Genomic DNA, 27,985 nt, shown 5'->3' on the forward strand with positions numbered 1-27,985 from the left:
GTGCTCAAGCCCTAGGTTAGTAAACTTGGGGTTTGCTAACTCAAGTTCTGCTAATCCTGAGCTTATGTTGCAGTTAGACATACCCTCAAATATCTCTGGTGCTCACTCTTAGTGGTATTTCACAAGATTCTGTATTTTGCTAAAGCTGGCGTAGAAAGGATGCATGAAAGCTCTCTGTAAAGTCCATTCATCTTGTTTCATTTTAACGTCTATACATCAACGTAATTACAATAAAAGTCTTTCATCTCGGTCAGAGTGCCAGAAGTGTCTGGGAGAGTGCACGTGGCCAAACTTGCATAATCTAGGGTGCAGAACTAGATTTAATGTTCCTGTTGGAATATCACTTCAGATGAGAGTATTCAGAATTAAATACTTGTTGTGGTCAAACTTTTTAAAATTATAAATCAAATCTTGCACTGTTGCACAGTTTGAACATAATGGTCTCTTCCCACCTCAGAGACAGACAGCAGGAGCAGCCATGATCATCATTTTGTTATCTGCATGACAACTTTCATACTCCTACTAGTCAGTGAAATCACAGCTGTTCTGTAACTGGATAACATTAGTCAGCAGAGTATACTCACCTCCTTAAATCCAGGGTTGTGAAAAACTCAGTCTGGAGTCTTCAGCTTTGCTAGGAGGTTACTGAGATCATTGACGGAGATCATCTTCCCTGTTCTCTGACTTGAGATGGGGACTGTTGGTGTCCGCAATTGGCTGGGCCTCAGAATGTAAGGGTACATCTCCACGGGGGAGTGGGAAACACTCATTAGTTCATATTATACCCTGGGTCAGCTGACCTGGGCTCATGCTACAGGCTGAAGAAGCACTCTAGATGTTCCCACTAGGTATGGAGCCTGGGCTGTTAAACCTGGCAAGGAGGGAAAGTCAGAGAGCCGAGGCTCCTGCCCAAGTGGGAGTGTCTATGTTGCTGTTTTTTAGCCTCACAACAAGCCCCATGAACCTGAATCAGTTGCGCTAGGCTCTGAGACTCGCTGTCGTGGGTTTTATTTTTTCCGGTGTAGGTATACGCAAGTCACATTTAGCTCTGACAATGACTACTTTTAAATACCCTTGAAGTGTTGGGCCTCTACTGTCAGCCTCAGTGGAGGTAGCCCTGATCATTCCCCCGACTATTTCTTCCCCTTTGGAGATTTTTTCACACAGCTGCTTGTTCCATGTTAAAACTATTTGATATCCATAGTGCCTTCATGGAACCATTCTTGCAAACAGCCCCACAATTTGGCAAAATTGTCTGTTTTCCTTTTTTTTCTTGTGTTTTGAATTAGACATTTGATTTGGTGTCTCACCTCTGAGCAAGTGAAGTTGGTGCAGTTAGTTATAAAATGTTCTTCACAACATTCCAACTGTTGCCTTTAAGCTTCTCATATGAAAAAAAAAATTAGACTAAATTTTCATGAACTTCAGTCCTGAGCAAGTTCCAGGGAACACCTTTTTAAACATAAGAGGGAGGGAGAGAGATGCAGTATTATGGGCTCATCTTCTCCAGGATCCCCATATTAAGAAACAATGGTAACATAGGCAGGTTTTTTAATTGTTTAGAGTAATACTGACTTAGTATGGATGGGCAGAACTCTGTCTAAAATAGTCCTTTGAAAACTGTTCAAGACTTTGACTAATCTCTGACATGGCACTTTCCCCGTTCAGAGTTACCAGACTCTTCCAATTAAGGATAGATCTGGGCTAACTTCCAAGCCCATCGAGCTAGACTGGTGTGACATCTGAAGTTGTAGATCCATTTTTGGGGGGTATGGTTAGAATTTAAACTTCCACAAAACAGAAATTGATAGACACAACTGCATAATCCCTGCTGGTGATCAGTCCTGCAGCCTTTAGCAAGGCTTCTGGGGTGCTGTCATAGTTCTCCTAGGTTGGAAAAAATGCTCAGACACTGCTCAGTGAGGACATTAGACTGAGCAATACTTGGAGTATGTAGACCAAAAATCTGTGAAATAGTAGTCCAAAAATACAGAAGTGAGATGCCCCTGACTTTTTAAACTCTTCTGTGTTATGAAGAGCCACCCTGAACTTGAACATCTCCTCTGCCAGAAGACCCCACACAACAAATATCAGGCTTGGGTTTGGTGAACTGAGGGTCCAAACTGGGTTTTGGGGTCACAGTTGACTTTGCATTTAACTCTCTATCATAGCTCTAATGTATATGGGGAAGGGGACGGAATTAATCATCTCAAGGTGACTGTAATGTTGGATCCCATAGTGAAGTTAACTGATAATTTGTCTAGTTTAGGGAGGAATAAACTATGAACCTTGGCGCTGCATTGTGTCTTTTATGTCTGGGAGGGGGAATGCATCCTATGGCTCTTTAAGAATGAGACTTTCCAGTTAGTCTTTACAACACAACTTTCATAGTATAGCCTGTAATAAGGTGACATTCTCCCTATTTAATAAGATTTAAAAAGTGGAATTAATAGAGCGTATAGGCTGGCAGAGCTTCAGTACAAGCAAGTACAGTAACAAAACTCTGGTTGTTTTTTGTGCAGTCAGATGAGTTGAAAGAAGAACCTGAAGTACTCTGGCAGTCAAACCACAAAACCAATTACAGGCCTTAAATTTCATTGCGGTCTTATCAATTTCTTCCTTGTTGATGTGTATATGAGCAATAGTTGAACTGAAAATAGTTTCAGTACTGTCCGGGTTTGTTAATATTCTGCAGTTAGCAAAATTTTTGACCCTTAACACACAAAATCTTGTTTCCTAGTGGGGGGAAGGGAGGAAGTAGCAAATCCCATGAAACTCTTGTTTTGTGGTAACAAAACAATAAGACTAAACTAATCTACAACATAAATTATTATTACCCTAAATCGGCATAAAAGAGCATTCCTTTTGAGAGCTGGAAAAGATTCCAAAATTATTTCTGTACAAGGCATTATCTTTCTGGGGAAAAAAACAAGCACTGAAAATTAGGATTTGGTATGTTTTCAGAAATCCAAATAACATCACATTGCTTTGTTCTTTTCAAAAACTGTTCAGCTTATTCAGAGGTTAGCAATGGATTTTTTAAATATAATATATGCGTCTAATTACAAAATAGATTAACTTTGAGGATGCACTATGTAGAACTGGTTATTTTTAATGTGAGCAGCTCAAGTAATTTGAGGAATGAAGGCTGTAGTTAACTGAAGAGGTAGAAGTGGAGTGGTTGAGCAGAAAATGGTTGCATACTGCAAGTCTTAAAATGTGTAGAGTCCAGATGACTGCAAGCTTCTGTGCCACGAATGGAAAAGGGTAATATCACTCAAACCCAGCAGACCTTAGTGGGTTACTGAAGTTCATACTAAGCTATTGTCAAATAAAATTTTATTCAAAAATATATCTCGGAGCAGTGCATCTTGCCTAGAAGGAGGCCTAAGGTTATTTTTTTCACATGTAAGATTGGATATTAAATTGAGATGTACGCATTTACAGAACATAGGTCAAAATATTGTAATAAGTTTATATGCCCTTAAAGTACAATCCTTTTGTACTTTATTGGCTTCATATAACTGGCTTTGATTAATGCATATAGTTTAAAATGCATGGATTTTTTTTGGATGTGAATGGGGTTCAGCCACTGATAGAAATGGAAACTTCAAAATAAAAATAAAAAAAGCGTTCGATACAGGCGTTGTCCTACCTTCCAACAGTCAGCCATGAGAAAAGTGAGTGTGTGACAGGACCAGTAAATTCTGCATTAGTGCTTTCTTTTCAGTTTCAGCTCCTCAGTGGTTCAGTTTCAGATAAGGTTTTGGTGACCTAGATTTTTCTCAGAATACTCCTTCAAGAAGTACCATCTTGCAACTACAGCACCTACAAAATCCTTTTAAAGACAAAGAAAATGTTGCCAGGACAGGAATAAAGCTTCTGTTGTTTCTCTGCATGGGTGATTATTTTAACTATGCTTGTAACTGGAGGCTAAAGGGAAAAAGTGAGCTTGGCTATAGTGGAGAAGACTTTTGTTTCTTTATTATATCATATTTATGTTTTTATGCATATAATAAAAATACAGTTATCTTCACCTCTGGATGAAGGCAACTTTAAAGTTGTAGACGAATCCATGTCTTGTTTCCTCACGCGTGTACATTGCCGTAAGCGTACCTCTTATTGACCTTACAAAGATGTACAGTAAACTTTGTCATTCCTGTACCTTAGTAAAGTTGCTGGCTAGCAAGTATGGAAGATGTCCAGTTTAGTACTGTTCAGCTTTTGAATTCTGTATTGCTGTCATAGTGACTTAGAGGACAAGAGTAACAAGTTTTTGTGTTTTTTGTTTTTTTATAGAAGGAAGGTTGATCTGTCCTTGGAATAAAAGTATACTCTAGAAAGTATACTTAATATTCACTCAAACTATGCCTGTATAAAGACACCTATTTGAATATTAATGTCTTTCTAGTAGGGCTCACCATCTTAAATGTTTAATGAGCATTCCATGAAAAGGTTGCTTCGACTCTGTGCCAATGCAAAAGGCCAGTTAACTGCATTAATGCAAGATGTTAATCGGGTTTACAGAGTGTATTGGACAAATCCATTGGGGGAATTACCACAAATTGTCCACTTTTGGTGGGGATAGGAGTAGGGAGAAAAAGTGTACTTTTAACCAACTTCAAAGATAGGATGGCTTAAATGAAAGCTAACTGTGTCTTGACACACAACTCTGTAGCAATACCTTTGTAAAAATAAATCTGGAGTAAATGTTGTATGAAGAAGTAAAGCTAACTTTCTATCATGCCAGGTAACAAGATTTGGTACTAAATCTGTACTTGTTTGTACAACCCAGTTCTACATTAGCAAAGCTTTATTCTATTGTAAAATTCATGTTGGTAAAACCCTTGACATTTAGACTTCCCTGATTGGTTTAGGTCAGTTGAGATTAACCTTCCGTGTATTGACTCGTGGTGTGTTCAGTTAATTTAGAGAATGAAGATTTTTGTAGTCCCATGGCATGGCCTTGCTAGATATTGCTGAAAAGTCCTAGACAACTGGGCAGTTTATGGACATTCCAACTAATTGGACTTCAGAAGGCTTTGATGTTTTTTGAAGATATAATAATTCTTAAATGGGTACACTGTGTATATATTAAAGGATTTGGAATGAAACATCCATTGTGGAAAAAATTCAGCTGCTTGGTGTGTGGGGGTATTTTTTTGGACAATTGGTCTGAAAAGCTGTTGCAAACCTGGGGATGTTCTAATGTTACCTAATGCTTCCCCACCAGAATATCCTTTTTGAGTACAGTACTCCTCTGCATCCGTGGTCAAGATGTTAAGTGTCATTAAACTAACTTAAAGATCCCAAATCTTAAGCATCAAAATTTTACACTCCATATAAGTCACATAATATACCAGTAAGGGGAGTCCTTTTCTCCACCAATTTCAAATATACATCAGAATGATATAATTATACCCATACATGAGTAATATCCTAATCAACTCATAGTATTTGCCCCCACAACCATTGTTAAGCCCAATGCAATTTGCTAATACACCCATAAATCATTAGTTTTCAAAGACAGAATATTGTATCTCCCTACTGACTGCATACAAATTCAAATGGCTGGAAGTTGACAAATAAAACTGCTAACACTATGAACCATTCAAGGGTCGGTTAACATTTCCATTAAACCTCAGGTTTGGAGAAATTTACATCTTACATGTATGCAGCTTATTTGGGTCCCAGTAAGAATAAAACTAAAAATGGGTCAAGCCAAATATTGCATAAAGTATCTAACTTAAGTCAAACTTCTATGAAAATGTAGAGGGCTAGATTTACGAGGTGATTGAGACATTTAAATGAAGGAAGAGGAAACTAATCTGCAAGTTTATTCAACTATTAAAAATAGAAGGCTTGCACAGTGAGAAGATATAGGCCTTTTGCATCATGTCTTCTAGCTGGCTTCCCTTCTATATTGTAATGATGATGATAAAGCCAGAGATAAGATGACCAAAAAGGAAGAAAGAAGAATTGAGAGTTATGTGATTCCATAGGGGCAGAATCTTAGCCTCGTGTTACAACCTAAAAGAACAGGTTAATAGACACCTAAACAAAAGGTGTCTGCATAAGTATAAATGCAGACCAGGAGCATGGTGTGCGTCACTGTATAAACATGTACTGATGATGTGAGAAGGAGAGGCTGCTTTCAGCAGAAAACATTTAAATTGATGTAGAAAGTAGTTCTCATGGTTATAACGAGAGTGAAACAGATACCATGATGTGAGATGTGGTTGTTTGAGGGGTAAAACTGAAACTGCCAGGTGAAAATGGGAGAGACGTGGGATGGTTAGGGGAGAACAGTTCAGAGGGAAGGAGGAAGATGAGTTTGGTACTGCAGTGCACAATATTGTGAAATAGGCTGTACTGGAACATAACATTGGACAGAAGGACAGCTGAGGATTCAGGGAGGCTTGCATAACCATGTGCACCTTCTGGAATATCTTGTGTCAATGTTCTGCTAAACATTCCACTCATTATTATAGCTTTACTAAATAAACCCTCCTACTGAGCAGCTATAATGAACATTTTACACTGAAGATTTCTAAACTAACAATATCATCAACAGTGAAATTAAATACCATACTTATGTGCACAACTTCTGTAGGAAAGAACGTTTAATGGCCTTCTCTTACTTATAAGGGAAAATTTGTGGAGAGCGCTTTCACAAATAAGAATTTATAAGAGGAACGGAACCAGTTAGCCTCCTTTATGCCTAAGCTTTTAATGAAAACTAGTTGGCCCTTTCAGTACCTAATGGACTGTGTTCAAATACGAAGCTCTCTATTTCTGTATTTTCATGTACTGCTTGTTCGGCATCTTTTTAATTAGTGACATTTTATTTAATCCAAATTAAATATGCCAGATGTAGCCGATTTAGTGGCTAACAATGATGAGTGAGAGGAGGGGAGAACTAACATTATAGCCTTCTGTTCTCAAGGGAAGTTTTTTATTTCTAGTACCACAAGAGAAGTTGGAACGGTAACCATGGCAGCAGGGAATTTGTCCCTGTATGCTAAGCAAAGAGTTGGTTTGTGTGGGCTTTTTGGGGTTGTTTGTTTGTTTATTAGTGCCCCCACCAAGAAGGAAGGGACATATTAAATGTCCTAGAGCAATGATTTTTAAGGGGGGCATTGTATGGGTTAAATTAGAGATGTTAGCCATGGAATCAAAGCTGAAGTTGTTACTAATCTCTTGGTCCTATTATAGCACGCAAGTCTGAATACATGTAAAAGGAAAATAAGACCACAAGAGCCAGGAGCAATTTTTTTTTTTTTTTAAGTAGTAAAACCTATACATAAATGTAGCTGTAGACTTTCATTTTAAGGTACACTGTATAGTAGCAGACCTAATATGTGATTCCATTTGTAATCTCTCAAATATTCTACATCCCTTATATTAAAAAAAAAAATTTTTAAATCCTTTTTTGTGAAAGTGAGGGTAGTTCTTGCTCCCAGCAGGTTGAATTCAGAATACACATGGAGCTTGTTGCAGTCAAGACAGTATACCTGGAAACAGCCAGCAATCTCAGTCATGATGGCACATTCCCAGATATTGCATCAGAAAAGGAAGCTTTCCTTTCTCAATTGGTTGTTTCTTGAATGTGAATTTAAGGAAACTGAAGAAGGTGTGCACATACAATGTCTAAATTACCAGACACAAACTCCCAGAGCACTTTTATTATATAAATTTTTCCTCTTAATGTAGTTATAGGAACCTAAACTAAATTATGAGTGTTTAAATATTATGAGTGTTTAAATACAATGAGGGGGAGAATCTGAAAATGAGAAAATCTGATACTAATGTATAGAAAGAACTCTTGAAATGCCTCTTATGTAACTCTGCCTTGATAGAGATTTATAGGTATTTATTCTAATCACGCAACTGATGCTTACACAGTTGCACAGAAAGTTTCCTAATGTGAGCAGCTCTGTAAAAAAGCATTATTGTATGTGACAAATGGAACTATAAAACATTGGAAAGCAGCAGTCAGCAACAATTAGCCAATATTCTCTGCGTGAAATCTCTCGGTCCCAATGCCTGTAACTTGGGAAACAGCAAGTTAAGTAATATTGCTGAATACTGTACATTGAGGAAGAAACTGATGCCCAGGCATTAGCGATGCTTTGCCGTGTCACTGTCATTAAGCCTGTCAGCCCTCCCAGTTATAAAGCACTTCTCCTGTTGTTGTCAGAGCAGTATGAGCTCTGCCTGCTGGATAAATCGGTTGTGAGCTACCACTGATGCTATCGAAATGGAGGAAAATTATATTTTAAAGATGTGCTTGGGTTCTTGAGGTTCTGTGAGCGTAAAAGAATAATTATATTTGTACAGTTCTTATAAGCTATACAGAATAGCTTTATACTTATGTCCATGTAATTAAAGTTATTTTTTATTGAGTGACATTAGAGATTAAGGCCCGGCTTGACAAAGCCCTGGCTGGGATGATTTAGTTAGGGTTGGTCCTGCTTTGAGCAGGGGGTTGGACTAAATGACCTCCTGGGGTCTCTTTCAACTCTAATTTTCTATGATGCTATGACTAGGCTATATCAGGTCTGAGTTAAGACTTTTAGCTGAAATGTTCCTTCTGTCCAGCTTATCCCATCTGTCCCCTTTAGCACCAACCTCAGTTGCCTCTCACCTTGGTGTTTCCTCCCTTCAGATAGTTGTAGCTATGTAACCCATCTTCTTCCACATACCATGCTTGACTGTTACTTAGCCAACAGAATCTTCAATGTATCTTTCCTGAGTTAATTGCGCTAGTCTCTTAACCTTTTTTGGTATCGGATTTCCCTCCAATTTGTCTGTTTTCCCGGTTCTGAAGTGTCCAAAGCTGGCCACAGTAACCTGGGTATGTTCCAGGAGCCATATAGAGGGGGCTTTTGCTGGTTTTAGTCTAAAACACCTTTGTATGTATAATCACAAATCTCATTATCTTGGTGTTGCCAACTTTTGTGATAACTTTTGTTTGCCCCTAAGAGTCCAGCTTTGGGAATAGGGAATCACAACTTTCATTTTTTTAAAGTCAATATTCAGCCCTCATGGCTGCAGAGAAAAAGCTTACAAATGTGAATCTTAGACACTGACACCAGAAAGCAAATAAAAAAGAGCCACAAATGTGGCGGTTTGTAAAATCTCATGATTGTAAAGCCAGTCTCATGATTTGGAGGGAAAGGGTGCTGACTCATTATTTTTGAACACTTGGGGTTGGCAAGTACTGTTATCTGCTACTATATTGCATTAGAAGCTTGTATCTAAATTGCTGCCCACCTAGTATGACTTGGCAATACTGTTAAATGTATCTTTAAATATATTGTTTAAGGATTAATTCTTTCTCACGCACCCTCATAAATTAGCTTTCATTTGTCCAGGTTGAATCTCATAATTCTGGCTCTTTTATTCTTTGGCCTCCTCCATTCCATATCATCTCTCTTTGTAATTATATTTAGCATGTTGTCTTTCAGTCTGCCGATGATTGAGTGAGCTCAACCCTAATACTGGCTGGAACAACTCTGCACTACACCTCTTCACCTTCCTGCTGTCCCCAAATCGCTTTGCTCTCAGTTCATAGTCATTCTGCCATTTTTCAGTCATGTCAGTGTTGAGATCACAGCAAATAATTGTTGATATTCAAACCCATCTGGATTTTAAGAAAGTATTTAATAAATCTGCTGAACTTCCAAAATCAGTCAAGTTGGTGACACACTCAAATCCAGGCTGCTTATTTTTCACTATCCCTCTGCGCCGTTATGACACCACTAGGCCAGCCCCATACATAAGGATTTGGGGGAGAGTTGGTGAGAATTCTTTTGGCCTAGGTCAGTCTTTCATGACTGACTTTACGTGACGCGGGGGAAGGGGGAGGGTACATGTATCCAGTTCACCTTCTCTCCCCAGCCCATCTCCAACAAGCCTCCTGCAGCAGATTGAATATCCAGCTGCTTTCTCCTTTCAACCGTAGTGATTGGTTTATATCAGTTTGTTTTCAAGGAGCAGGGGTGAGTGCAGGAATTTAAATTTGACACCTTTGGGGGAGCACAGAAGCTTGCTGCCCCTCCTTCTCTCCCCCAGCCTCGGGAGGAGCTCGCTGCCCCCCCTTTACCCCCGGCAGAGCTCAATCTTCCCTCCCTCCACCCTGCCCTGGCCCCAGCAGGAGCTTGATCTTCCCTGCCTCTCCAGGGACAGAGAAGTTCTGAGCCCCCGACGACTACCGGGGGGAGGGGGAGGCATGCCCCGCTTGCTCCCCCTTGCGCACAGCCTTGTCAAGGAGAATTTCTGAAAATGTAATCTGAAATTCCCTTTCACAGTCCCCAGACTCAGGCTGTTAAGCAGGTGCTTGCATATGCTTTAAGCAGTCCGTAGCGTCACTTAAACTCCCTGGCAAGTAGGGGGACACAGTGAAGTATAAGGAAAAAGACTGAGACCATGGTGATGACTGTCTCCTTACCAGCTAGCCACAGCAGTTTGCCTTTAAAATAAATATCTGTACCTAGACCCCATATAACCTGCCGTTTTACAGCCTGTGATGCTAGGAAGGGGTGGAGAAGCAATGGTTTCCCATGAAAACCACAGCTTCCACAGCAGTCATTTCTAGAGTTAAGGGATGAAAATCCAGAAAAAGTGTTAGCCTCCGTTGCCTAGGGGTGGGCAAACAGTTGCTTCCTGGGGACTAACTCAATAGATGTTCTGTTTTGAGGATGAAGAGAGAAAATTGCAGTGTCATTATTTAGGGATGAAGGGTTGCAAAGTGCTCCTTGTGGCCATTGCTTTTCAATAAATGTCCTCACTGTTCTGCTGTATGCTAGATGATCTGTAGAGAATGAGCATCGCACAGTGATCTCCTGCCATGTGGCTGAATAACCCCAGCTTACGCTGTACTGTGTGATTGTGGCACACAGTGTTGTCACAAGCTGCATTGATACATAACTGTTTGTAGACCTAATGCTTAAATCTAATGAAATAAATATATAAACTGCTTGGTATCTTTTATTTTCAGTTGATTCTAGATGAACAGTGTAACTCAACGTTCCATTATTTTAAAAATAAAACTCCTCACATGCTATTTCTAAACTTTAAAATGGACTTCTCAAGCAAGGCCCAGACCCCAGAATTGATAGCATGCCAGGTGGACTGCTGCAATGAGCAGCAGGATTGGATCCTCCAGTAGGAATAGACCTCTCCTCATCATTAATGGGGCCCGATATTTTGCACCATAACCTCCCTCAGGCAAAACATAGGAGGTACTGTTCCAACTTTGGAAAAGAATCTCTCTCCAAAGTGGCCAAACATGAAGAGAGTAACCAAATTAGATAAAAAGGCTAAAAGAGCTTGTGAACACTTCTACAACAGATGTTACTTAGAGAACTGCCTGGTCAAGAACCTGGTGACCATGTTCATGTCCAAGTGGATGGGGGAAGAGGGATGGTCATGAAGAAAAAAGAATTCAGCGCCCCAATTCTGTGTGATTGAGACCGACAGTGGAGAGTTCGACAGAAACTGTCAGTGTCTACGGTTTGTTCCTCAGAAAGAACAATCAACAGAGCAAACTCTAGAGATGGCAGATGCAGAACAAGGAGGGAAAAAAGAGCTAAGGATTCCAAACTGACCATAGCCAGTCACTGCAACTAAAGGACAGCCAGATGACCAAGTTGTTATGCGTTCACGTCATGTAATTTAGAAAACCATTATGATTCAGAGACACTTAACAGGCAAAATTAGCATGAAATGTAAATATTGTAAACGGTGGGAATGTGGAACTTAAAAGGAGAAGACGTAATGGAATGCTAAAATGTATTATATTAAGTCATTAGGTAGCACTGGGTGCAAACATACCTTATTTAAGATAACCTCAGCCGTACAGACAGAACATGAGAGGATTTTATATTGAGCACATCTGGTGTATATCTCACTCAGAAGGAAGCTCTATAACCACTCCATATCTAACACAGGAGCATAATAGTGAGTCCTTCAGCTTGTCTGGGAGGATGTCTTATCCAGATACTGGCAAATCAAAGTGGGAAGCTAATTCTAGAGTCCAGGACCCCGAACTGAAAACGGCCTGCTGGCTCTTCATTTGGCCCTGGTGCTCTAATCTCAAGTGCTTCATTTGCCATTGCCACAGTATCCTACTGGGAAAGAAGCAGCCATTCAAGCAAATGGGACTCATACCGTTTTATTTAAGCCAATGGGAAGCTACTCCATAGCCTAGTTATGCTATCTGTCATACTTTAAATGGACATGGGTCCTGTGGTTGAAAGCCTGTATGGTGAGTTATCTGTGGTCCTGATTCACTTTTTAAAGAATACTTTATAATGGCAAAAACCTTAACTAAAGAAGTTGCAGACTTTGTTTATGTTCTCTAAGAACGGTCCTTAATCTTGATTTTTCTTTTGATTGTCCTTTCTGGACATATGTTTGCAAGAACTTTTCTACTTAGGCTTTATTATCACTCCCTCCTCCCCATTCTTGAAATGAAGCTAAGAGATGATAATACATTTGGGGTACATAACTGGGGAAGAGGGTAAAATATTTAGAAATAGATTTCATAGTAAGGAATTTTTCATAGTCACTAAAGGTTAATCCCAGACAAAGCTGTTTAATTGTTTTAATTACATTATCCAAAATGTGAAATAGTGGCTACACCTTTTAAGAAAGGGGCTGGTATTCTATACATAATTAGTTATGTAGAAAAACTGGATTGTGGATTAATAGCCAAACATGGTGCCAGGGTGGCTACATTTTGGGGGGGGGGGGTGGTAGGAGAACTAGACAAGGAGACATTCATTATGTTTCTTTACTACATCAGAAATCTAGACTCCCAAAAACTTTGTACAACTCAATATTTTCAAACAATTTCAGTATGCATATAAAGTGAACTGTATGAAGCTTGCCCTTTATGTGTGATGACCTGTAAAGTACTGTTGAAGTTTTGGCAAGTTTCATAAATAATAACGTAGCTGTGTTACAAGAATCCCAAATCAATATAGTGCACATTAAATGAATTAAAAACTGGTTATCACTAGATCTCCAATACAACTAAACACTCAAATGGGGTGTTTCTAATAGGGACGCATAGGGATCACTTCTTGGCCCAATGCTGTTCAATAGATCTATCAATGATCTGGAAGAAAATATAAATTATTGCTGGTAAAGTTTGTAGATGCATGACACAAACTGGTGATGTGCTCAAGAATGAGAACATTCAATTCTATCTCTCTCCTCTATTCCTCATCCTAATTTCCCAGCCTGATTTATAATTTGGAACAGCTGCTTTTTTTCTCACCCCACTTCCCATCTGCATCTCTGAATTTTATAAGTGGGAAGAGTGTAGAGGGTCAGCTGGCTTATCAAGCTGATGAGAGTTTTGGGAAGGAGGATGTAGTAGGGATGCGATAACATTGGGGACAGTCAGTACACTGTTTGTTGCAAATATACACGTTTGCGTCACGTAAGTGGTAGAATACAGTTTTAAATATGAAAAGTTCATCACTTGGGGTAAAATGATTGTGAGTACTATGGTCTTAGTTTGTTGTGACCATATCCTAGCCCTTTAGTATTTGTAAGCTCACAACTTGGATACTGCCATGTATGATTCAGTTGCATAAGGTCATTCAACTGTGCTCTCCCTCAAACATTCCAGGTGAGCAGCTTTAATCCTGAGACTAATTGACATATTTGTTCACTTGGAAGTCATTAAGTACCCAATGTTTTTCGCTTCATAACTGGTCATACATTTTCAAATATATGTATGGTTATTAGAATTTCCTATTCTAAATATGGGGGTGCAGTACCCACAGTGTCATTGTGTGGTTACTAATGGAAAATGTTTAATTTTTTAAAATCAGTGTGTGATTATTACTGAGCTTCTGGAACGTGCCCAAATTCCACTTTCCAAGTCAAATTGTTCCTCTGAATCCTGGAAGGAACATAAAACTTGGTAACCTAGCAGAACGGAGGAGTGGGGGGTGGAAACAACACTGAATTCTTAATGTAAACACTCACTCACTTAATGCAATGTTAAGATTAAATAGTCAAGCATGGAAGTCAATACCAAGATCTTGGTTCTTATAATAATAACTCTCCTCCTTTGCACATGGGCTGTTAAATGTATACCTAAATATGGTGTGTGCCATGTAGGAGACTTCATGTTGCTATGAGAACCTTAACCTTGGCATTTCTTGGCTTTTGGATGTTTACATGCAAAAAACCCTACTGCAGTACGAAGGTTCCACACAATATTTATTGCATGATTCTTGCTAAAGAAAACACCGTGCAATGAATGATATTTAAATGGTCCCAGCCGCACTTTGAAGTTCACACCTTTATTGCTAGTGCTGCTGTTTTGGAGGATTTCTTTCCCCCTCTGCAAGACTGAAGTCAGAAAGCAACAACAGTCAGAGCGGAAAAATTATAGGATTGACATACATGTTTCAGTGAATCACTTAAAATACCTCTTACTCCTCTAAGCTAAATACATTAAAGATCGTGAGGTGCTGAGACACTGCGTAATGGACAATATAAGTATCTTAGGTAGATAACTCCCCTAGAGCAAGTTAGGGAAACTGGACTATAATACCACAGTGTGGATCTATGCTAGACAGAGCTAAAATATTTTCAGATATCTGCCGAGCAAGCTCAAAGTTACTCTTTATCAAAGGCTTACCACTGTTGAATCTGAACACTTTCCCCTTCTTGCTTCTCTCTGAACCAAGCAGAGGATGTACTACTCATTAAGGGTAATCCACATGCAAAGTTAGAATCTACACATTGTCAGTGTCATAGACTCACAAATTGTCAGCGAGTGACATGGGATTAAGACCCTGAAAGCGCTCACAACTCAAACTCCACAATTTCGTTATTTTAAAAAAAAATTAATTAAAATAACTTTGAGGCTCAGGAAACTTGGAAGTTTTCCAGAAAGCTTATCATATGAAAACAGGCTTACAATGAAAACTCGCAATTTAATCATAACCATGGTGGTTAGTACCCGTGTGTCTTTTGTAATAAATCAGCAGATGTTCTTGCTTTGTATCAGCTAACTGCAAAAGTGTAAATGCAAGTATGGTCATCTTATTACCTGGATATTTTTTTTTTTTTTAAATTTCTAAATGATTTAGGAGAGATTGGGGGATTGAGGAATCTGATCCAAAACCTACTGAAGTGGTTCTTTTTGTTTGTGGTGTTTTATGAGAAGCTTGCACATAACAAGTGAACTAGGTAGTTCTTCAGGATACAGTGGTAGTTTATGGAGATCCCCAAATCTACTTCTTTGAGAAAAGTGAAGCATTTGCAGAGCCACCAGAACATTTAATACATTAGTTTTAAAGCTGAGCTCACTGTCTTTTGGCTAGCCAGATCCATCCATCCCCTTGTATGCCTTTCTTAAATTGTTGAACACATAACGTGTTGTGACAGTGAGTTGTGAGGTTAGTTAGCATTGGTGTAAATTCATCTGTGATTAAATTTGTGTACAGCCTCAAAAGTAAAGGGATAGAAAATTCAGGCCAGGTCTACATTAGAAACTTTTTGCCAGTGTAACGTTGATTATGGATGTGATATTTTTTTATAAGAGATTTTTGTACCTGCAAAAGCCCTAGGGTAGGTGCAGTTATACTGGTATAAAAATGCTTTTGCTGGTGTTAATTATAATGCTTACCTCTTATATAGCATTTTTTAATATAGCTTGAGAAACTTGTATAAGCCCTACTGGCAAAAAAGTGCATTTGACTGGATCAGCTGCTGAGGATTTGCCAGCATTGCTGTACTGGCAAATCTTTTCTAGGGTGGACCTGGCCACATAGCAGAACAAAACCAAAGAGAGTGAAGCAGTGGGAACTGCAGGCAATGAGGGATGATTGGGTAATGATAAATATAAAACCTTGTTCCCAAGGAAAGGAAATTAGGAGTACCAATAGGGCAGATGGAGGAAGATAATCTAATCGTGACCTTGAACTGGGTTTATTTTTATCTTGTCCCTTTTAATGATCTCGTTACTTCATGTAACCAAGCACCATAGTTGCTACTGGGAAAGTATAGGCTGGAAGGTGAGGTGTTCGGGAGGATATCAGTCATAATATAAAACTACTAAACTGGTGTATGTTAAAGTATTTTCAATTTTTAAGTCTGTTCAAAAAGAATTCTTTATAGAACAATGGCGCAGTCTGTTATCTGTTCCTTTGCATTGTAAAGCACTGAATGTGCAGCCAATCTGAGGCTCCGATTGGCTGAACATTCTTAACCTTGATTTTGAATGGAAGGTACCTCTTGCTGCTGAGGCCTTGTTGTAAGTCACTGTTCCAAGTGTTGCATTTTACTCGGGGGTGGGGGGTGGCAGAGTAAAAGTTTTGTTTAAAACTGATTTTTCTGGACTTCTGTTAAGTGTGTCTGTAGCTTCTACCTACTGGAAGGAGAGTGCTTTATTCACAGAAGAAACTGATTCATTTTCCTTTAGTTAGGTCACGAGTGCAATATCAGCTGTGCTCATGAGGCACCCTCTGATTTATAGCAGAAATAGGATTGCGTGTGGAGCACTTACAAGCTTGTATTATGTGTAATAATAATAATGTGTAAGCCATTATGTGTAATAATAATTTTTTATAAAAATAATCAAAACTAGCTGTCTCACTGACCACTCCTGGCTGGCTTAAAATTAGGCCTGTCTATTGTAGTGGGAGAGTACTCGTGCTCTCTTTTTATCATTGAAACAGTGGCAAAAATAATAAAACTGCTGTAGCAGTCAAGCCTGTTTCCTAAAATATAAATTTCTTTCTTAATATACAGTATTCATACGGGCACCTCCGTGAACTCTAATTCAATAGCCTCTTTTCCCTTCACAAAAGCCCTTACTTAACACTGCATTTCCCCACCCCACCCTAAAGATTTTAAGCTTCACCTCCTTGTGCTCTCCTTTGTTTCTACAAAACCTGGTTAACTTGTGCTGTCTGTAGTAGGGTTACATTCAGACAATTTTGTCCCTCTATTGGTATGTTCTGTTATGGTCTCAGTGTCGATGGTGGCATGTGATCTCTTGCTGTTCTTTCCTGCTCATGCTGCTTTATCAATAGTAAAATGTAACTTGTTCCCTTCTGTCCACCCACTCCATTCCAAATCCCCAATATATCAAATAAAGGAAGCTCTAAAAAACAGAATGAATGAATTTCCTGCTTTTATCTAATGCAGCCTTCCAAAAGGGAATACCTGGGTTCTTTCTACAGTGTATAGCTACAGGAAAAAAGGATTGCAGAAATATTAGAGGTGTATCTGAGACTACGTTTACACGAGGAACTTAGGTCAGGATAACTACATCTTAGTGTATTCCCCAGTGTAGACAGCTCTGTGTCGATGGGAGAATTCTCCCATCGACATGGTATTCCACCTCCCCAAGAAACGGTAGCTTATTCCAACGGGAGAAGCTCTCTCATCAGCACAGTGTCCTCACTGAAGTGCTACAGCAGCACAGCTGCAGCGTTTTAATTGTAGACCTGCCCTGAGCCTGAATAGACTTCAGCAAACTTCCTATCTCAAAAGAGCTTTTTGGTGTAACACACTTAAAAGCAACAGACCGTGAGCTGAAGTTGTGAGGTGGGGGAAGGAAATGGGACGAGCACAGAAGTAATGTGGTCAGCATTTCAGTACAGGTCAGGTGCTAGAGCACAGGGTAAAGAGGCTGCTGCCTTCTCCTCCTGGCTTTACTGCTGCAGGCTTTTCCCTAGCTGGAAATACAAAGAAATGTGTGGGGTGACTCAAAACTTTTCTCCCTGTGCCGCACAAGGGCTTGTTCGACATTCCTGATAAAACAGCTCTACATCTCTCTTGGGACTCACAGGCTCACAAGGGATGGGCAGCCTGCCCTACACTGCCAGGTGCTTCCTGAGCTTGTTCAAGTCTCCAGGCAGTGAAAAGGTCTTTTCCCATTCTCCACCAGGATCCTGGCAATTTCCCTCCCCTTGTGCTCCTGATTCCGATACAACAGCTGTTCTTCTGTTAATTACTTGTAAAACACCCCTTTGCAAAGTCTGGGAAAGAGAGTGCGTGAGCATTCCCCTCCACAGTGCACGAGTGATGTCAGCAGGCTAGTTCATGAGACAGGAAGTTCAATTAAATGGTTTTGTTCCACTACAGAAAGCAAGGTCAGATACACAAAGCCAACTGAAAGTAGATATCCCTCTCCCCCCCTCGCCCCAGTTATACTGCTCTTGTGTGTTACTTGTAGTAATAATAGGTACGACATTTTAAGATGGATATGGGATTCTCTTTCCCCTGCCCCCATTCCCCTCTCCCCCTGCAAAAAAAAAAAAAAAAGAGTTGATTCTGTCTTTAAGATCAGATCCAGACTGTAAACATGGAAGCCTACTGTGTTTCCACGTTGTGGAATGATGTATTTTTGTTCAGTATCTCATAGATACATCCCTTTCCTCTGTTCGAAGCTAACTTCATTGTGGCAGAGTGGTTTTCTAACATTGCTAGTATTTCAAGATTGAGATCACTGTGTGGAGATAATACCTTTATACTGTAAAATGTGTGCTAATTACTGAAAATAGACTTGTCTAGGGACACAAAACAGAGGGGCAAAAACCCATCAAATGTCTTCTGGCTAGGAATTCTATGACTTGGTTAAGTGTTACCAGGAGTCTGAGTGCAGCTGTAACATTGTACAGAGTGCATACCTTCCAGAGAGCTACAGCAACCGGGATTCCCCCCTCCTCCTCTTCAGAGCCTGCTTCTGAAAGAGCTGGCTCATCCCTGCTGTCAGATGAAGCAGTTTCCTGAATGCATGGGTTTGAGTCACTTTAGCTAGATTAAGCTTTAACTCCTCCCTAGCTGGGCTTGAATTTGTACATAGCTATGGGAAAGGAAAGGGGGAGGGGAGTAGCAAGGGAAGTGTTGGGTAGCTGTCAGACCGTAGGTTCTTGGAAATACTGTACCTAATCAATAATCTAGTGCCAGATCTAACCTGTAGCACAAGAGTGAGCTGTTGAGATGAGCCCCTCATATTCCACTTGCTAAATCAACAGTCTGTTACAATGAGAACTCAGACCACTAAGCCAGCATTTAGTTAAAGGGGTAGGGGGAGGGGATAAGCCGGCGAGGAAGAAGGAAGAGGTAGCAGTAGCGAGCAGACTAGAAGTTCAAGTGCTTAAGTTGCATGTAGATGACATCAGCTGCTGTGAGGCTGGGCTATTGAGAGATTTGGCAAAGAAATCAGAATTCAGGGGACATGCCTGCTTTTGGCTCTGGGATTTCTGCGTTCTTTTCCTTTGAACTTTTTAAGATCAGAGGGGTTTTAAACACTTGTGGGTGTTCATAAAAAGATTTCCTTCGTAATTTTTTTCTTACTGGGGGGAATAATTTGGAAGTCTGATAGTGTGTGGGAAATGATTACATCAGTCACAGGGAGGGCTTGGATTGGTCTACACAGTGTGGTTTGATTCACTACCTAAAAGATTGTGTGTAACCCTTTGAGTGGAGCTCTGGAAGAGTTGTCTGCTTCCCCAGAAACAGTACCCAGAACAGGGGCTACGTGACAGGTACAGTACAGTAATCCACTGACACTACAGAACACCCCGAGTGTGCAGCTTAGTCTGCAAAGGGTTGGAAGAGGCAGAGAACAAACTCTTTCAAGAGGCAATCTATATTTAAAATGCCATCTTGTTCTTCTGACTGCTGCCTTTTACGTGCTGTTGAGGTAAGATTTTCCATATCAAATTACCCACAAGGTTTCTGCTAGATCAATGTCCTCTCTTGCTAGGATGCAGAATGTTTTAATTTGTGATTAAAATAAATCTTGATACTCTAAATTTGATTATATGGGGAAACAATTTTGCAGTAAGTGTATTGTTTGAGCAGAACAATGCTAACGGGAAAGCATCTGTATAATTCAGGGGTTGGGGGGAGGTTTCTGACACGTTCTCTTTATCTCCATTAATGTTTTGAATGTACAGTGTATGCACATTTGATTTCAAACTCCTTAAATCTGAGATGAAAGAGAATTCAGGGGGAACAGAGAAATGTGTGGACAATGCTAGTTAATTCATATGTGGATGAACTGCAAGTGGAAGTTTGAAAGGCGAAACAATCAAAAGTTAGTCCTGAGCAAGGGAGCCATTTTTAATGTTTAGAATTCAACGTAATTTGATGTAAATGTTCAAATTCAGTCAACCCCCAAGCTAGATTTTTTTTCTATTTGTTTTTTTTGCCAAACGTTCCAGTACACTGGTATGATTTCATTTATGCTTGTTGTATACTGCTGCATAAGGAGTCTCTGCTCTCTCTCCCCTTCTTGGTACATGTTCATATTAATGCTGCTCAACCTTCCTTTAGGGCCAGGGTGCCGGGGGAGGGTAAAGGGGATGAGGGGAAAGTAATATAAAGTAAATCATGTGTGTCATTTGTGCTGTCTGCTAAGATTCCTGGAGTTATAAGGAGGGAAGCTATGTACGGTAACTGGTTTGCATATTTTCAGAACACAAGGCCATTGATCTGTAAGTGTATCCTTTATGTTGCAGGATGTAAAAGTCTTTAGTGAAGATGGGACAAGCAAAGTGATCGAGATTCTAGCAGACATGACAGCCAGGGACCTCTGCCAGCTGCTCGTTTACAAAAGTCATTGTGTGGATGATAACAGCTGGACCCTAGTGGAGCATCACCCTCATCTAGGATTAGGTAGGGAACCATCAAGCATGGTAATGTTAACTATGAACATACAGTGTGTAATATAACCATATGGATGTCTTTACAATTGCTTCATTATGGACAAAGGTTTTTAAGTGAGCTGGAATCACTTGCGTGCTTTATACTAATGCGTGTTAAGCGTTTGAACCATTTTTAACTCTCCAATATATTTTTTTTTCTAGTCTTCATGCTATTCTTACTTTGCTGTGTTTTGAGGCTATAGCAAATAAACAGCTTAGGCAAATTAAGCTTGATCCCTAAAGTGTACTGGCCCTGCGAATCAGCTCAGCTCATCACCAGCTGGGAGACCTGAATGAACAGACTCAACTTTGCATACCTACAGTATGGTTATGAAAGCTAGGTACACTGTGGGGAAGGAGAGGGGGCTGAATACACTTGACTTCAGGGAGGGGAAAGTATTGGTACCGCCACTCACAGGGGATTGGCAATTCCTGGACCAGCGCTGGCATCTGCACTCTCTAGGCAGCAGCTACTCCAACTGATTGAAATTAAGGTGCCATGGTTACAGTTGGCAAGAAGGCAGCAAGAGGAAGAACTGCAGGGAATTAAATAACATTAGGAATTGGTTTAATTACAGTACCTGAAAGAATCTCATGCTACTTAATCTGGCGTCTGCTCTTATTTTGTGGAATGGATTTAGTAGAAGCACCATGATGTGCAACTTTTGAATAAGCAGTATGTGAATAGCTTGCTGAAACAATACGGAATTGTATATGGTACAGAGTATGGCATTTGAAATGTTAATCAATATACTTTGAGGTGAATTGCTGCCTTTTAAAAAAAATAGTCAATGGCGATTATGATCAAGCAGAAATAAGTAAACCATTAACTGTAATCATGAGCACTGAAATTGTGAACACTATCAGTGGTTTATAAAAGTGTTTTAAAAATCTGAAATGTATTCAGTCTTTACAAATAAAGAAAGAAGTGATTTGCTGGGAACTGTGATACCCTGAATGAATGCTATTAAACACAGAAGTTTACTGTTCTGCAAGTTTACTCTCCAAAATGTCTTACAGTTTAACCCAATTACCAAATTCTTCCAGTTAGATTCTTTTTTTCAATGTAAAAATAGGACTAACTATTCCATACACATGGAAACCTGGTTCATGTAAAATGACAACTTCCAGCTTTGTTCATAGCGTAAGACAAAATTGACAGTGTAGGTTACAATAGCTACATTTTGTCAGTCTAAAGCACCACATCCACATGTGGGGAGAAAATTATTAAAATTTTAATTTTAGTAATGCTCATTAAACTGCCAGGCCCTCTTTCTATATTTCGTTTCCCATCACTGCTGATTACCAAGGTATTGTGTAAACAGAAGCCTTCTCCTTTGTAATCAACATCCTTCTCCTGCCAGATTCATTCAGTGATGCCACTATTCAGTGTTTGTGACATCACAATAGCTTCCATGGTGACTAATTGTGCTGTCAAACTCTGGTGTGTGACATCTCTGAATGAATCGGGCAGGAGACTGATTAGGAAATCAAAAGCTTCTGTTTACATACAAATAACTTGGTAATTAACAATGATGGGAAAAGAGCAAGATACTTATCAGTCTGAATTTATATACAGTAGAATCTGCATATAGCAGAGCTCCATTTTATAGTGAAGCACAAAGGAAATCCTAGATTGTTTCAGTGAAGTGCAATGTACAAACTGCAACTTGAGTTATAATGAAACTTTCCATGGGGGAAAATAACTCTGAAAAAAGTGTTAGCCAGCCAGTATATCCATTTACAGGTCTTAAAAATATACTTCATGATTTGAGAGTGTATAAAATCTTGTAATTTTTTCAAAGTTGAAAGAGCATCCAAGATAAAAAAGGAATGCAGTTTGCCACCCGAAAGAAACTTCATCTGAATTGTCTGTTCCATAGAGTGGAGGCTTATATATTCAAAATATATATTGCACTAAAGACCATGCGCAGGAGAATTAAAATACCACCCATCCCCCAAAAATCACCAGCACAATTTTGGTTAAACTTATTTAGCACATTCGCTATGCAACCAAATTTTGCTGGCACTTGGGTGGCTGCTCTTAGAGGCTTTTATGTGCATGTTTCAGACATTGCCAGATTGTGGCAGTGGTCTCATAGTCTTCTCTCACCAGCCCACAGTTCAGTCTACAATTAGGTGCCCCATACTCGAAAACCTTCCCTCTACAGATGTGGTTTCTTGTAATACATCTAGGTACACTTGAGATGTGAAACAATCATTCCAGCTGTTTTGGGGTGAGGGGAAAGAAAACATAAGTGATTCTTACGGCTCTGTGAACACGTTTCTGGAAGACTTTTATGACAAAACTGAGCGTTGCTCAGATGGTAGCAGTAGTAATGTTTTAGTTTAGAACGTGGCTCTGAAGTCATCCAAGAACACGGTGGCCCCCTAATAGTTTAAATTTTCCTCCTAACCTGCTCTGCTACATAGGAGCTCTCTTTGTAGAATCAGTTCAGTATCACACAATGGTGGCATAACTTAACTTCTTGGAATGTAGAGTTCGCTGGTTAGTGTGGTAATACTTTAGGTTCCTGCTATCAAAGGGACCTTAAGCAGACTGCTTACTTCACATACACACTCATTTGTATGTCAAAATAACACTTCCACATGCAAATTGCTGCAAAAAGCTGTTTGAACATGCAAATTAATTTGTGTATCCAAAACTGTGTTTATAGAAGCAATGTTTTTGATACAGCCTCCAGACCCATTTAGATTCCTGGCATCTAAGGTCACGTTGCACTTTACTTAAAATCTGACATTAAACTCTAAAATTTGAGTTATTCCAAACATTTTATTTGTAGCTCTGAAAATCTAGCTTATTCTTGCAAATGAGTGTCTTCCTTGTGTGCTGCTTTGCTAGTCCTTCTGTTCGTATAGCAGCTTGGTCAGGTAATTGTATTTTGCAGAAGCGAGGCCTTCTACATGGATTTGACATACACAAAGGTGTGAGCCTACATTTCTATATTTGACCCAACGAGGGCCATTTCTAGTTGCTTTTTAGACCGCAAGGCCATCAGTCACCATGTTCATGGCTTTGGTTGTGGCAAAGCCCTTAACAGGGAGGACAACGTGAAGGTTGCCATCTTCCTCTCCTTCTGCTTCACTATTACCTGCTATTTTTTGAAAGGGGAGGGAATTGAGTTATTTCAGTTTCTTGTTAATGTCTGATAAAGACGATGATGAAATGAAGTGGTCATGAAAATATGTTCTTTGATCATGTTCTAGCACCCCCCGGCACTTTGGAAAGTCGGCGCCTGTGACGATTGTAATTTGTCCATGTATAATGGCAATGTGGAATTAAATCCTTGTTTGCAATTGGGTTAAAGCTAGGAGACTGTGCATGCTGACGCACAAGAGTAGCATGTTTGACTTCTTGAGGATAAGCATGAAACAACCAGATAAAACAAATAACTTTATATAATGTTGTGAGTTACCATTTAATAACACTTAAGACACATTTGTGATTCTAATTTTGGAGCCAAAATTTAGTGTATCTCTGAAGTTGTTGTGTTGGTACATCCATAGCCAAGTAACTTGTAGAAAGCCTCATCCCATTAATCAGGATTAATCAGAAGGAATGTCCTTTGTTGCAGCTTGTGTAAAGATGTAGCACACTGACAGCTGTGCGTTTGCTTCCCCTCAACATCTAAATCTGCTAAAACGTTCAAATTCTGGTTGGCTTGTATCATCAACATGAAAATCCAAATTATGTTGTGACGGGTTCCCCTGGGGTGCCACCTGGAACTGAGCTCTTTTCCCACCAGCCTGGGTTTCCTCTCCAACTGTGCTGCTGTAATAAGCTGGAAAGCCCTCCGAGCTTGCATTCTCACCAGCATTCACACAGGTAGAAACACATCCAGCTGCAGTTACATGCAGGCTCTCCAACCACCAGCTTCCCAGTTTAGGACCCCGAAGCAGAATCGTCCTGCCCTGGTCAAATCTGGCCAGTATATGGGTTTAACACCCAGTCTGCCTCTCCCTCAATGTGAAGAGGACCATGCACACTTGTGGTAACCAAGCACACCATGCACACTTGAGGTAACCAAGCAGAGATTTTTCCCCAAGCATTCCAGTCAAAGCTCAGTGGTTTAGATTAAAACAAAAACAAGTTTATTAACTACAATAGATAGATTTTAAGTGATTATAAATTATAGCAAACACATCAAATCAGATTAACTAGTAAATAAACAAAAACACAAACTGAGCTTTAATATACTAGATAGGTAGGATATGCATTAGCAAAAATTCTCACCCTGAGTGATAAACAGGCTGGCAGATTCTTAAGACACAAACTGCCTTTCCTTTGCAGCTTGGGTTTCCCAGGTTTCATACACAGGCTATAAATCCCTTTACCCTGGGACCCTCACTACCTTTGTTCAGCCTTTGTTCCTCAGGTGTTTCCAAGTGTGGTGGTGTTGGGAGAGTGAGGTACCATCATGATTTCATTTTCCCTTTTTATATCTTCTTCCCGCTTGCTGGAAAGCTCTTTTGCTGTAACCTGGATCAAACCGTTCCCATTGTGTAGTGCTATCTCTGAGAGGTTTCTATTGTACACAGTTCCTGGGGCAATCCTTGTGCTTGTGTGCATTTCCTCAATAAGCCATTAACATTGCTTGGCCTTTTTACTATTGTACCTGAAAGGCTGCTTGTGGGTGTTTTCAACCTCACGACATGTTGCAGTAACACATACATAGCCAAACTTCATACGTTCGCGTATGACGATAGCACATACAATCCAACGAGATATTAATGTCTAGCAGATCAAGACTTAGAATGATACTCACAAGGCATGAGTTGTGCAGAACATATGCTAATTATATGACCGTGGTGAATAAGGGGGTGCCAGGGTGTCACATATGTTACTTCAGCAGAAATGCCACCACAAAATTTCAGAGGTAGATGGAAACTAATTTGGTAAGGAAACAAGTTTGTTCATCTCTACACAATACTTCCGTCAAACATTCATGGGGTGTATTTAGACAAACTAAAAGACAAAGTACAAGCCACATTGCTGGCCTAAATTACACTTCCTCAGAATAAGCAAGACACATACTCTGACTACCTTAAAATCGATGTGAGCTTGACACTGTATCATGAAAGATGAAAGACTTTAAGCTCTGTAAGATCAACCAGGAAAGGCAGTGCCTGAACCCAAGGCCCTTTACAGGGTGCAACCCTCTATGAAGTCTGTAGTCTTTAAATTAAAAGACTACTCGGGGGGAAAAACACCCCACTGATCTGTTACCCTGTTGGAGAAAGGTTTAGGTAGCCAGGACCCAAACAGCGTAGTTTTTTATAGATTAAAATTAATATTTCAAATTACATTCGGAAGCCAGTGGAGAATTGGGAGATTTATGGAGCAGATCCTAAGCTGGTATAAGGTGTCACAGTTTCATTGATTTTAGTGAAGTTATGACAAGTTACACTACCTGAGGATCTGCCCCCAGATGTAAAATGCTCTCTGTAGCTAGCACACTGAAAAGGAGGCTGCTTTCTGCCCTTGCTGTATCTTCCAAATGATCTTCAGGGGTAGCCCCATGAAGAGTGAAGTGCAATAATCCAATCTGGTGGCCTCAAAGGCTTGGAAACCTCTAAAGTCCGCAATGAAATGTCACAGTTGAGCCAAATGCAGATGTGGAAAAGACAATTGGCCCTCCAGTGGATCATTACTAATGAAAGGTAAATCTTAATTTTAGCCTACTAAATTAAACAGAAAGGCATGCAAGAATATGCTTGCTTTTGAGATTTCAATCAGTTTTTGCTTTTCACTGCACTTGAAATTATCACAAGAGAAGCTTTTCCCATGCTATCTTGATAATTCTGGTCCTGGCTGAAACCTTGAAAGTGTAAAGACATGTGAAAGTGAAGTGAGGAAGGAGTTACCCAAACTCCTGTGAACCACAAGAGGCTTGAATTTTAGGCAGTTTCAGGTCAGTTGTGTTTTTTGGTTTGGTTTGCTCATTCCTAGTTATATACTAGAAACCTTGATAATGAACCATCTGAAAAATAGGGAACACATTGTATGCAGTGATGTTGTAGCAGTGGTTGGTCCCAGGATATTAGAGATACAAGGTAGGTGAGGTAATATCTTCTCTTGGACCATCTCCTGTGTTGGTGAGAGAGACAAACTTTCAAGCTTACACATAGCTCTTTTTAGGTCTGGGAAACATACTCAGAGTGTCACAACTAAATATAAATTGGAACAGATTGTTTAGCATAAGTAGGTAACACATATTTCAAGGGACCATTCAAGGTGAAGTGTTCTGTTAACACCTCTCCAGTTGTGGAGGGGGGATGGGGCGAATTATGGCTTTATGCAACCAATCTGTTCCGCCTTGTATTTATCTGTGACACTCAGAGTACATTTCTGTGAACTAAAGAAGAGCTACATGTAAGCTTGAAAGCTTGTCAACCGAAGTTGATCCAATAAAAGATATGACCTCACCCAGCTGGTCTATAATACCCTGGGACCTACACGGCTACAGCAAAGCTACATAGAACAGAAGTTGGTCCCTAACAGAGATTACCTCATCCACCTTGTCTCTGAAAAATACTGAAACGTTTTCCTAGAAACATTCAGTAGGCCTACCAGGACACTAACATCATTGTCCCGGAGTAGACTAGCACCAATTGTCCTCTAAAAGTTGTTTTAAAAAACTTTGAGCTACTTGTTTCAATGGAATAGTTCCCATTAAACTAGCTTGTTCTTTCTTTCATATGTATTGTACTTTTGAACTGAATTATAAGAAGCAATAGTGGTGGGATGTTCATTCGTACAAATGACCAATTTTAGTAGCAGAAAGTTGCCCTGTGATAAATACAAAACTTCTATTGCTGTCTGTTGGCACTCCTTTAAGAGGGATCCTTTGACTTCTTCTATAATAAACTCAGTATCTTATAAATCTGGCCTGAAGTTCACCTCAGGATCATACTAGATTTTGAAAAGTGTGCTGAATAGGACTTTTTTCACCCACCTCAAGTTACATTGCACGACTTAATGGTGGTCCCATCACACTTGTTTCTTAAAGTTGTCCCCACCCCTTCACTCCCTTACAATAGACCAAGTACCAAAAGAAAAATTTAGTTTGTATTACTCAAGTTTCTTGCAGTCATTGGGGTACACAAACCATCCTATTACCTCTTCGTTCCCAAGAGTCCTTATTTGTCGCGAAACCCTACCATGTTAAATCTAAACCATTTTTAAAGCAAAATTGCTTTATCTATGGTTTTATTCCTCTAGGTCCAGTTTCAGCATAATTTGAGGCCTGTAAAAGCTCTTTTCCCAC

The 27,985-nt window shown here is 39.8% G+C and overlaps 1 protein-coding gene across 1 annotated transcript in view; it reads left to right on the forward strand.

The window, feature by feature from the left end:
• The window catches only part of GRB10 (growth factor receptor bound protein 10), a 201,708-nt gene that overhangs the window by 145,764 nt on the left and 27,959 nt on the right, over nt 1-27,985 (forward strand). The window contains exon 6 of the mRNA XM_048839260.2: nt 20,511-20,667. Coding sequence (XP_048695217.1) covers nt 20,511-20,667 — 157 coding nt within the window. The remainder of the gene's footprint in view (nt 1-20,510; nt 20,668-27,985) is intronic.

The sequence above is a fragment of the Caretta caretta genome, chromosome 2 (genome assembly GCF_965140235.1).
Source record: "Caretta caretta isolate rCarCar2 chromosome 2, rCarCar1.hap1, whole genome shotgun sequence".
Lineage (NCBI taxonomy): Eukaryota > Metazoa > Chordata > Testudines > Cheloniidae > Caretta > Caretta caretta.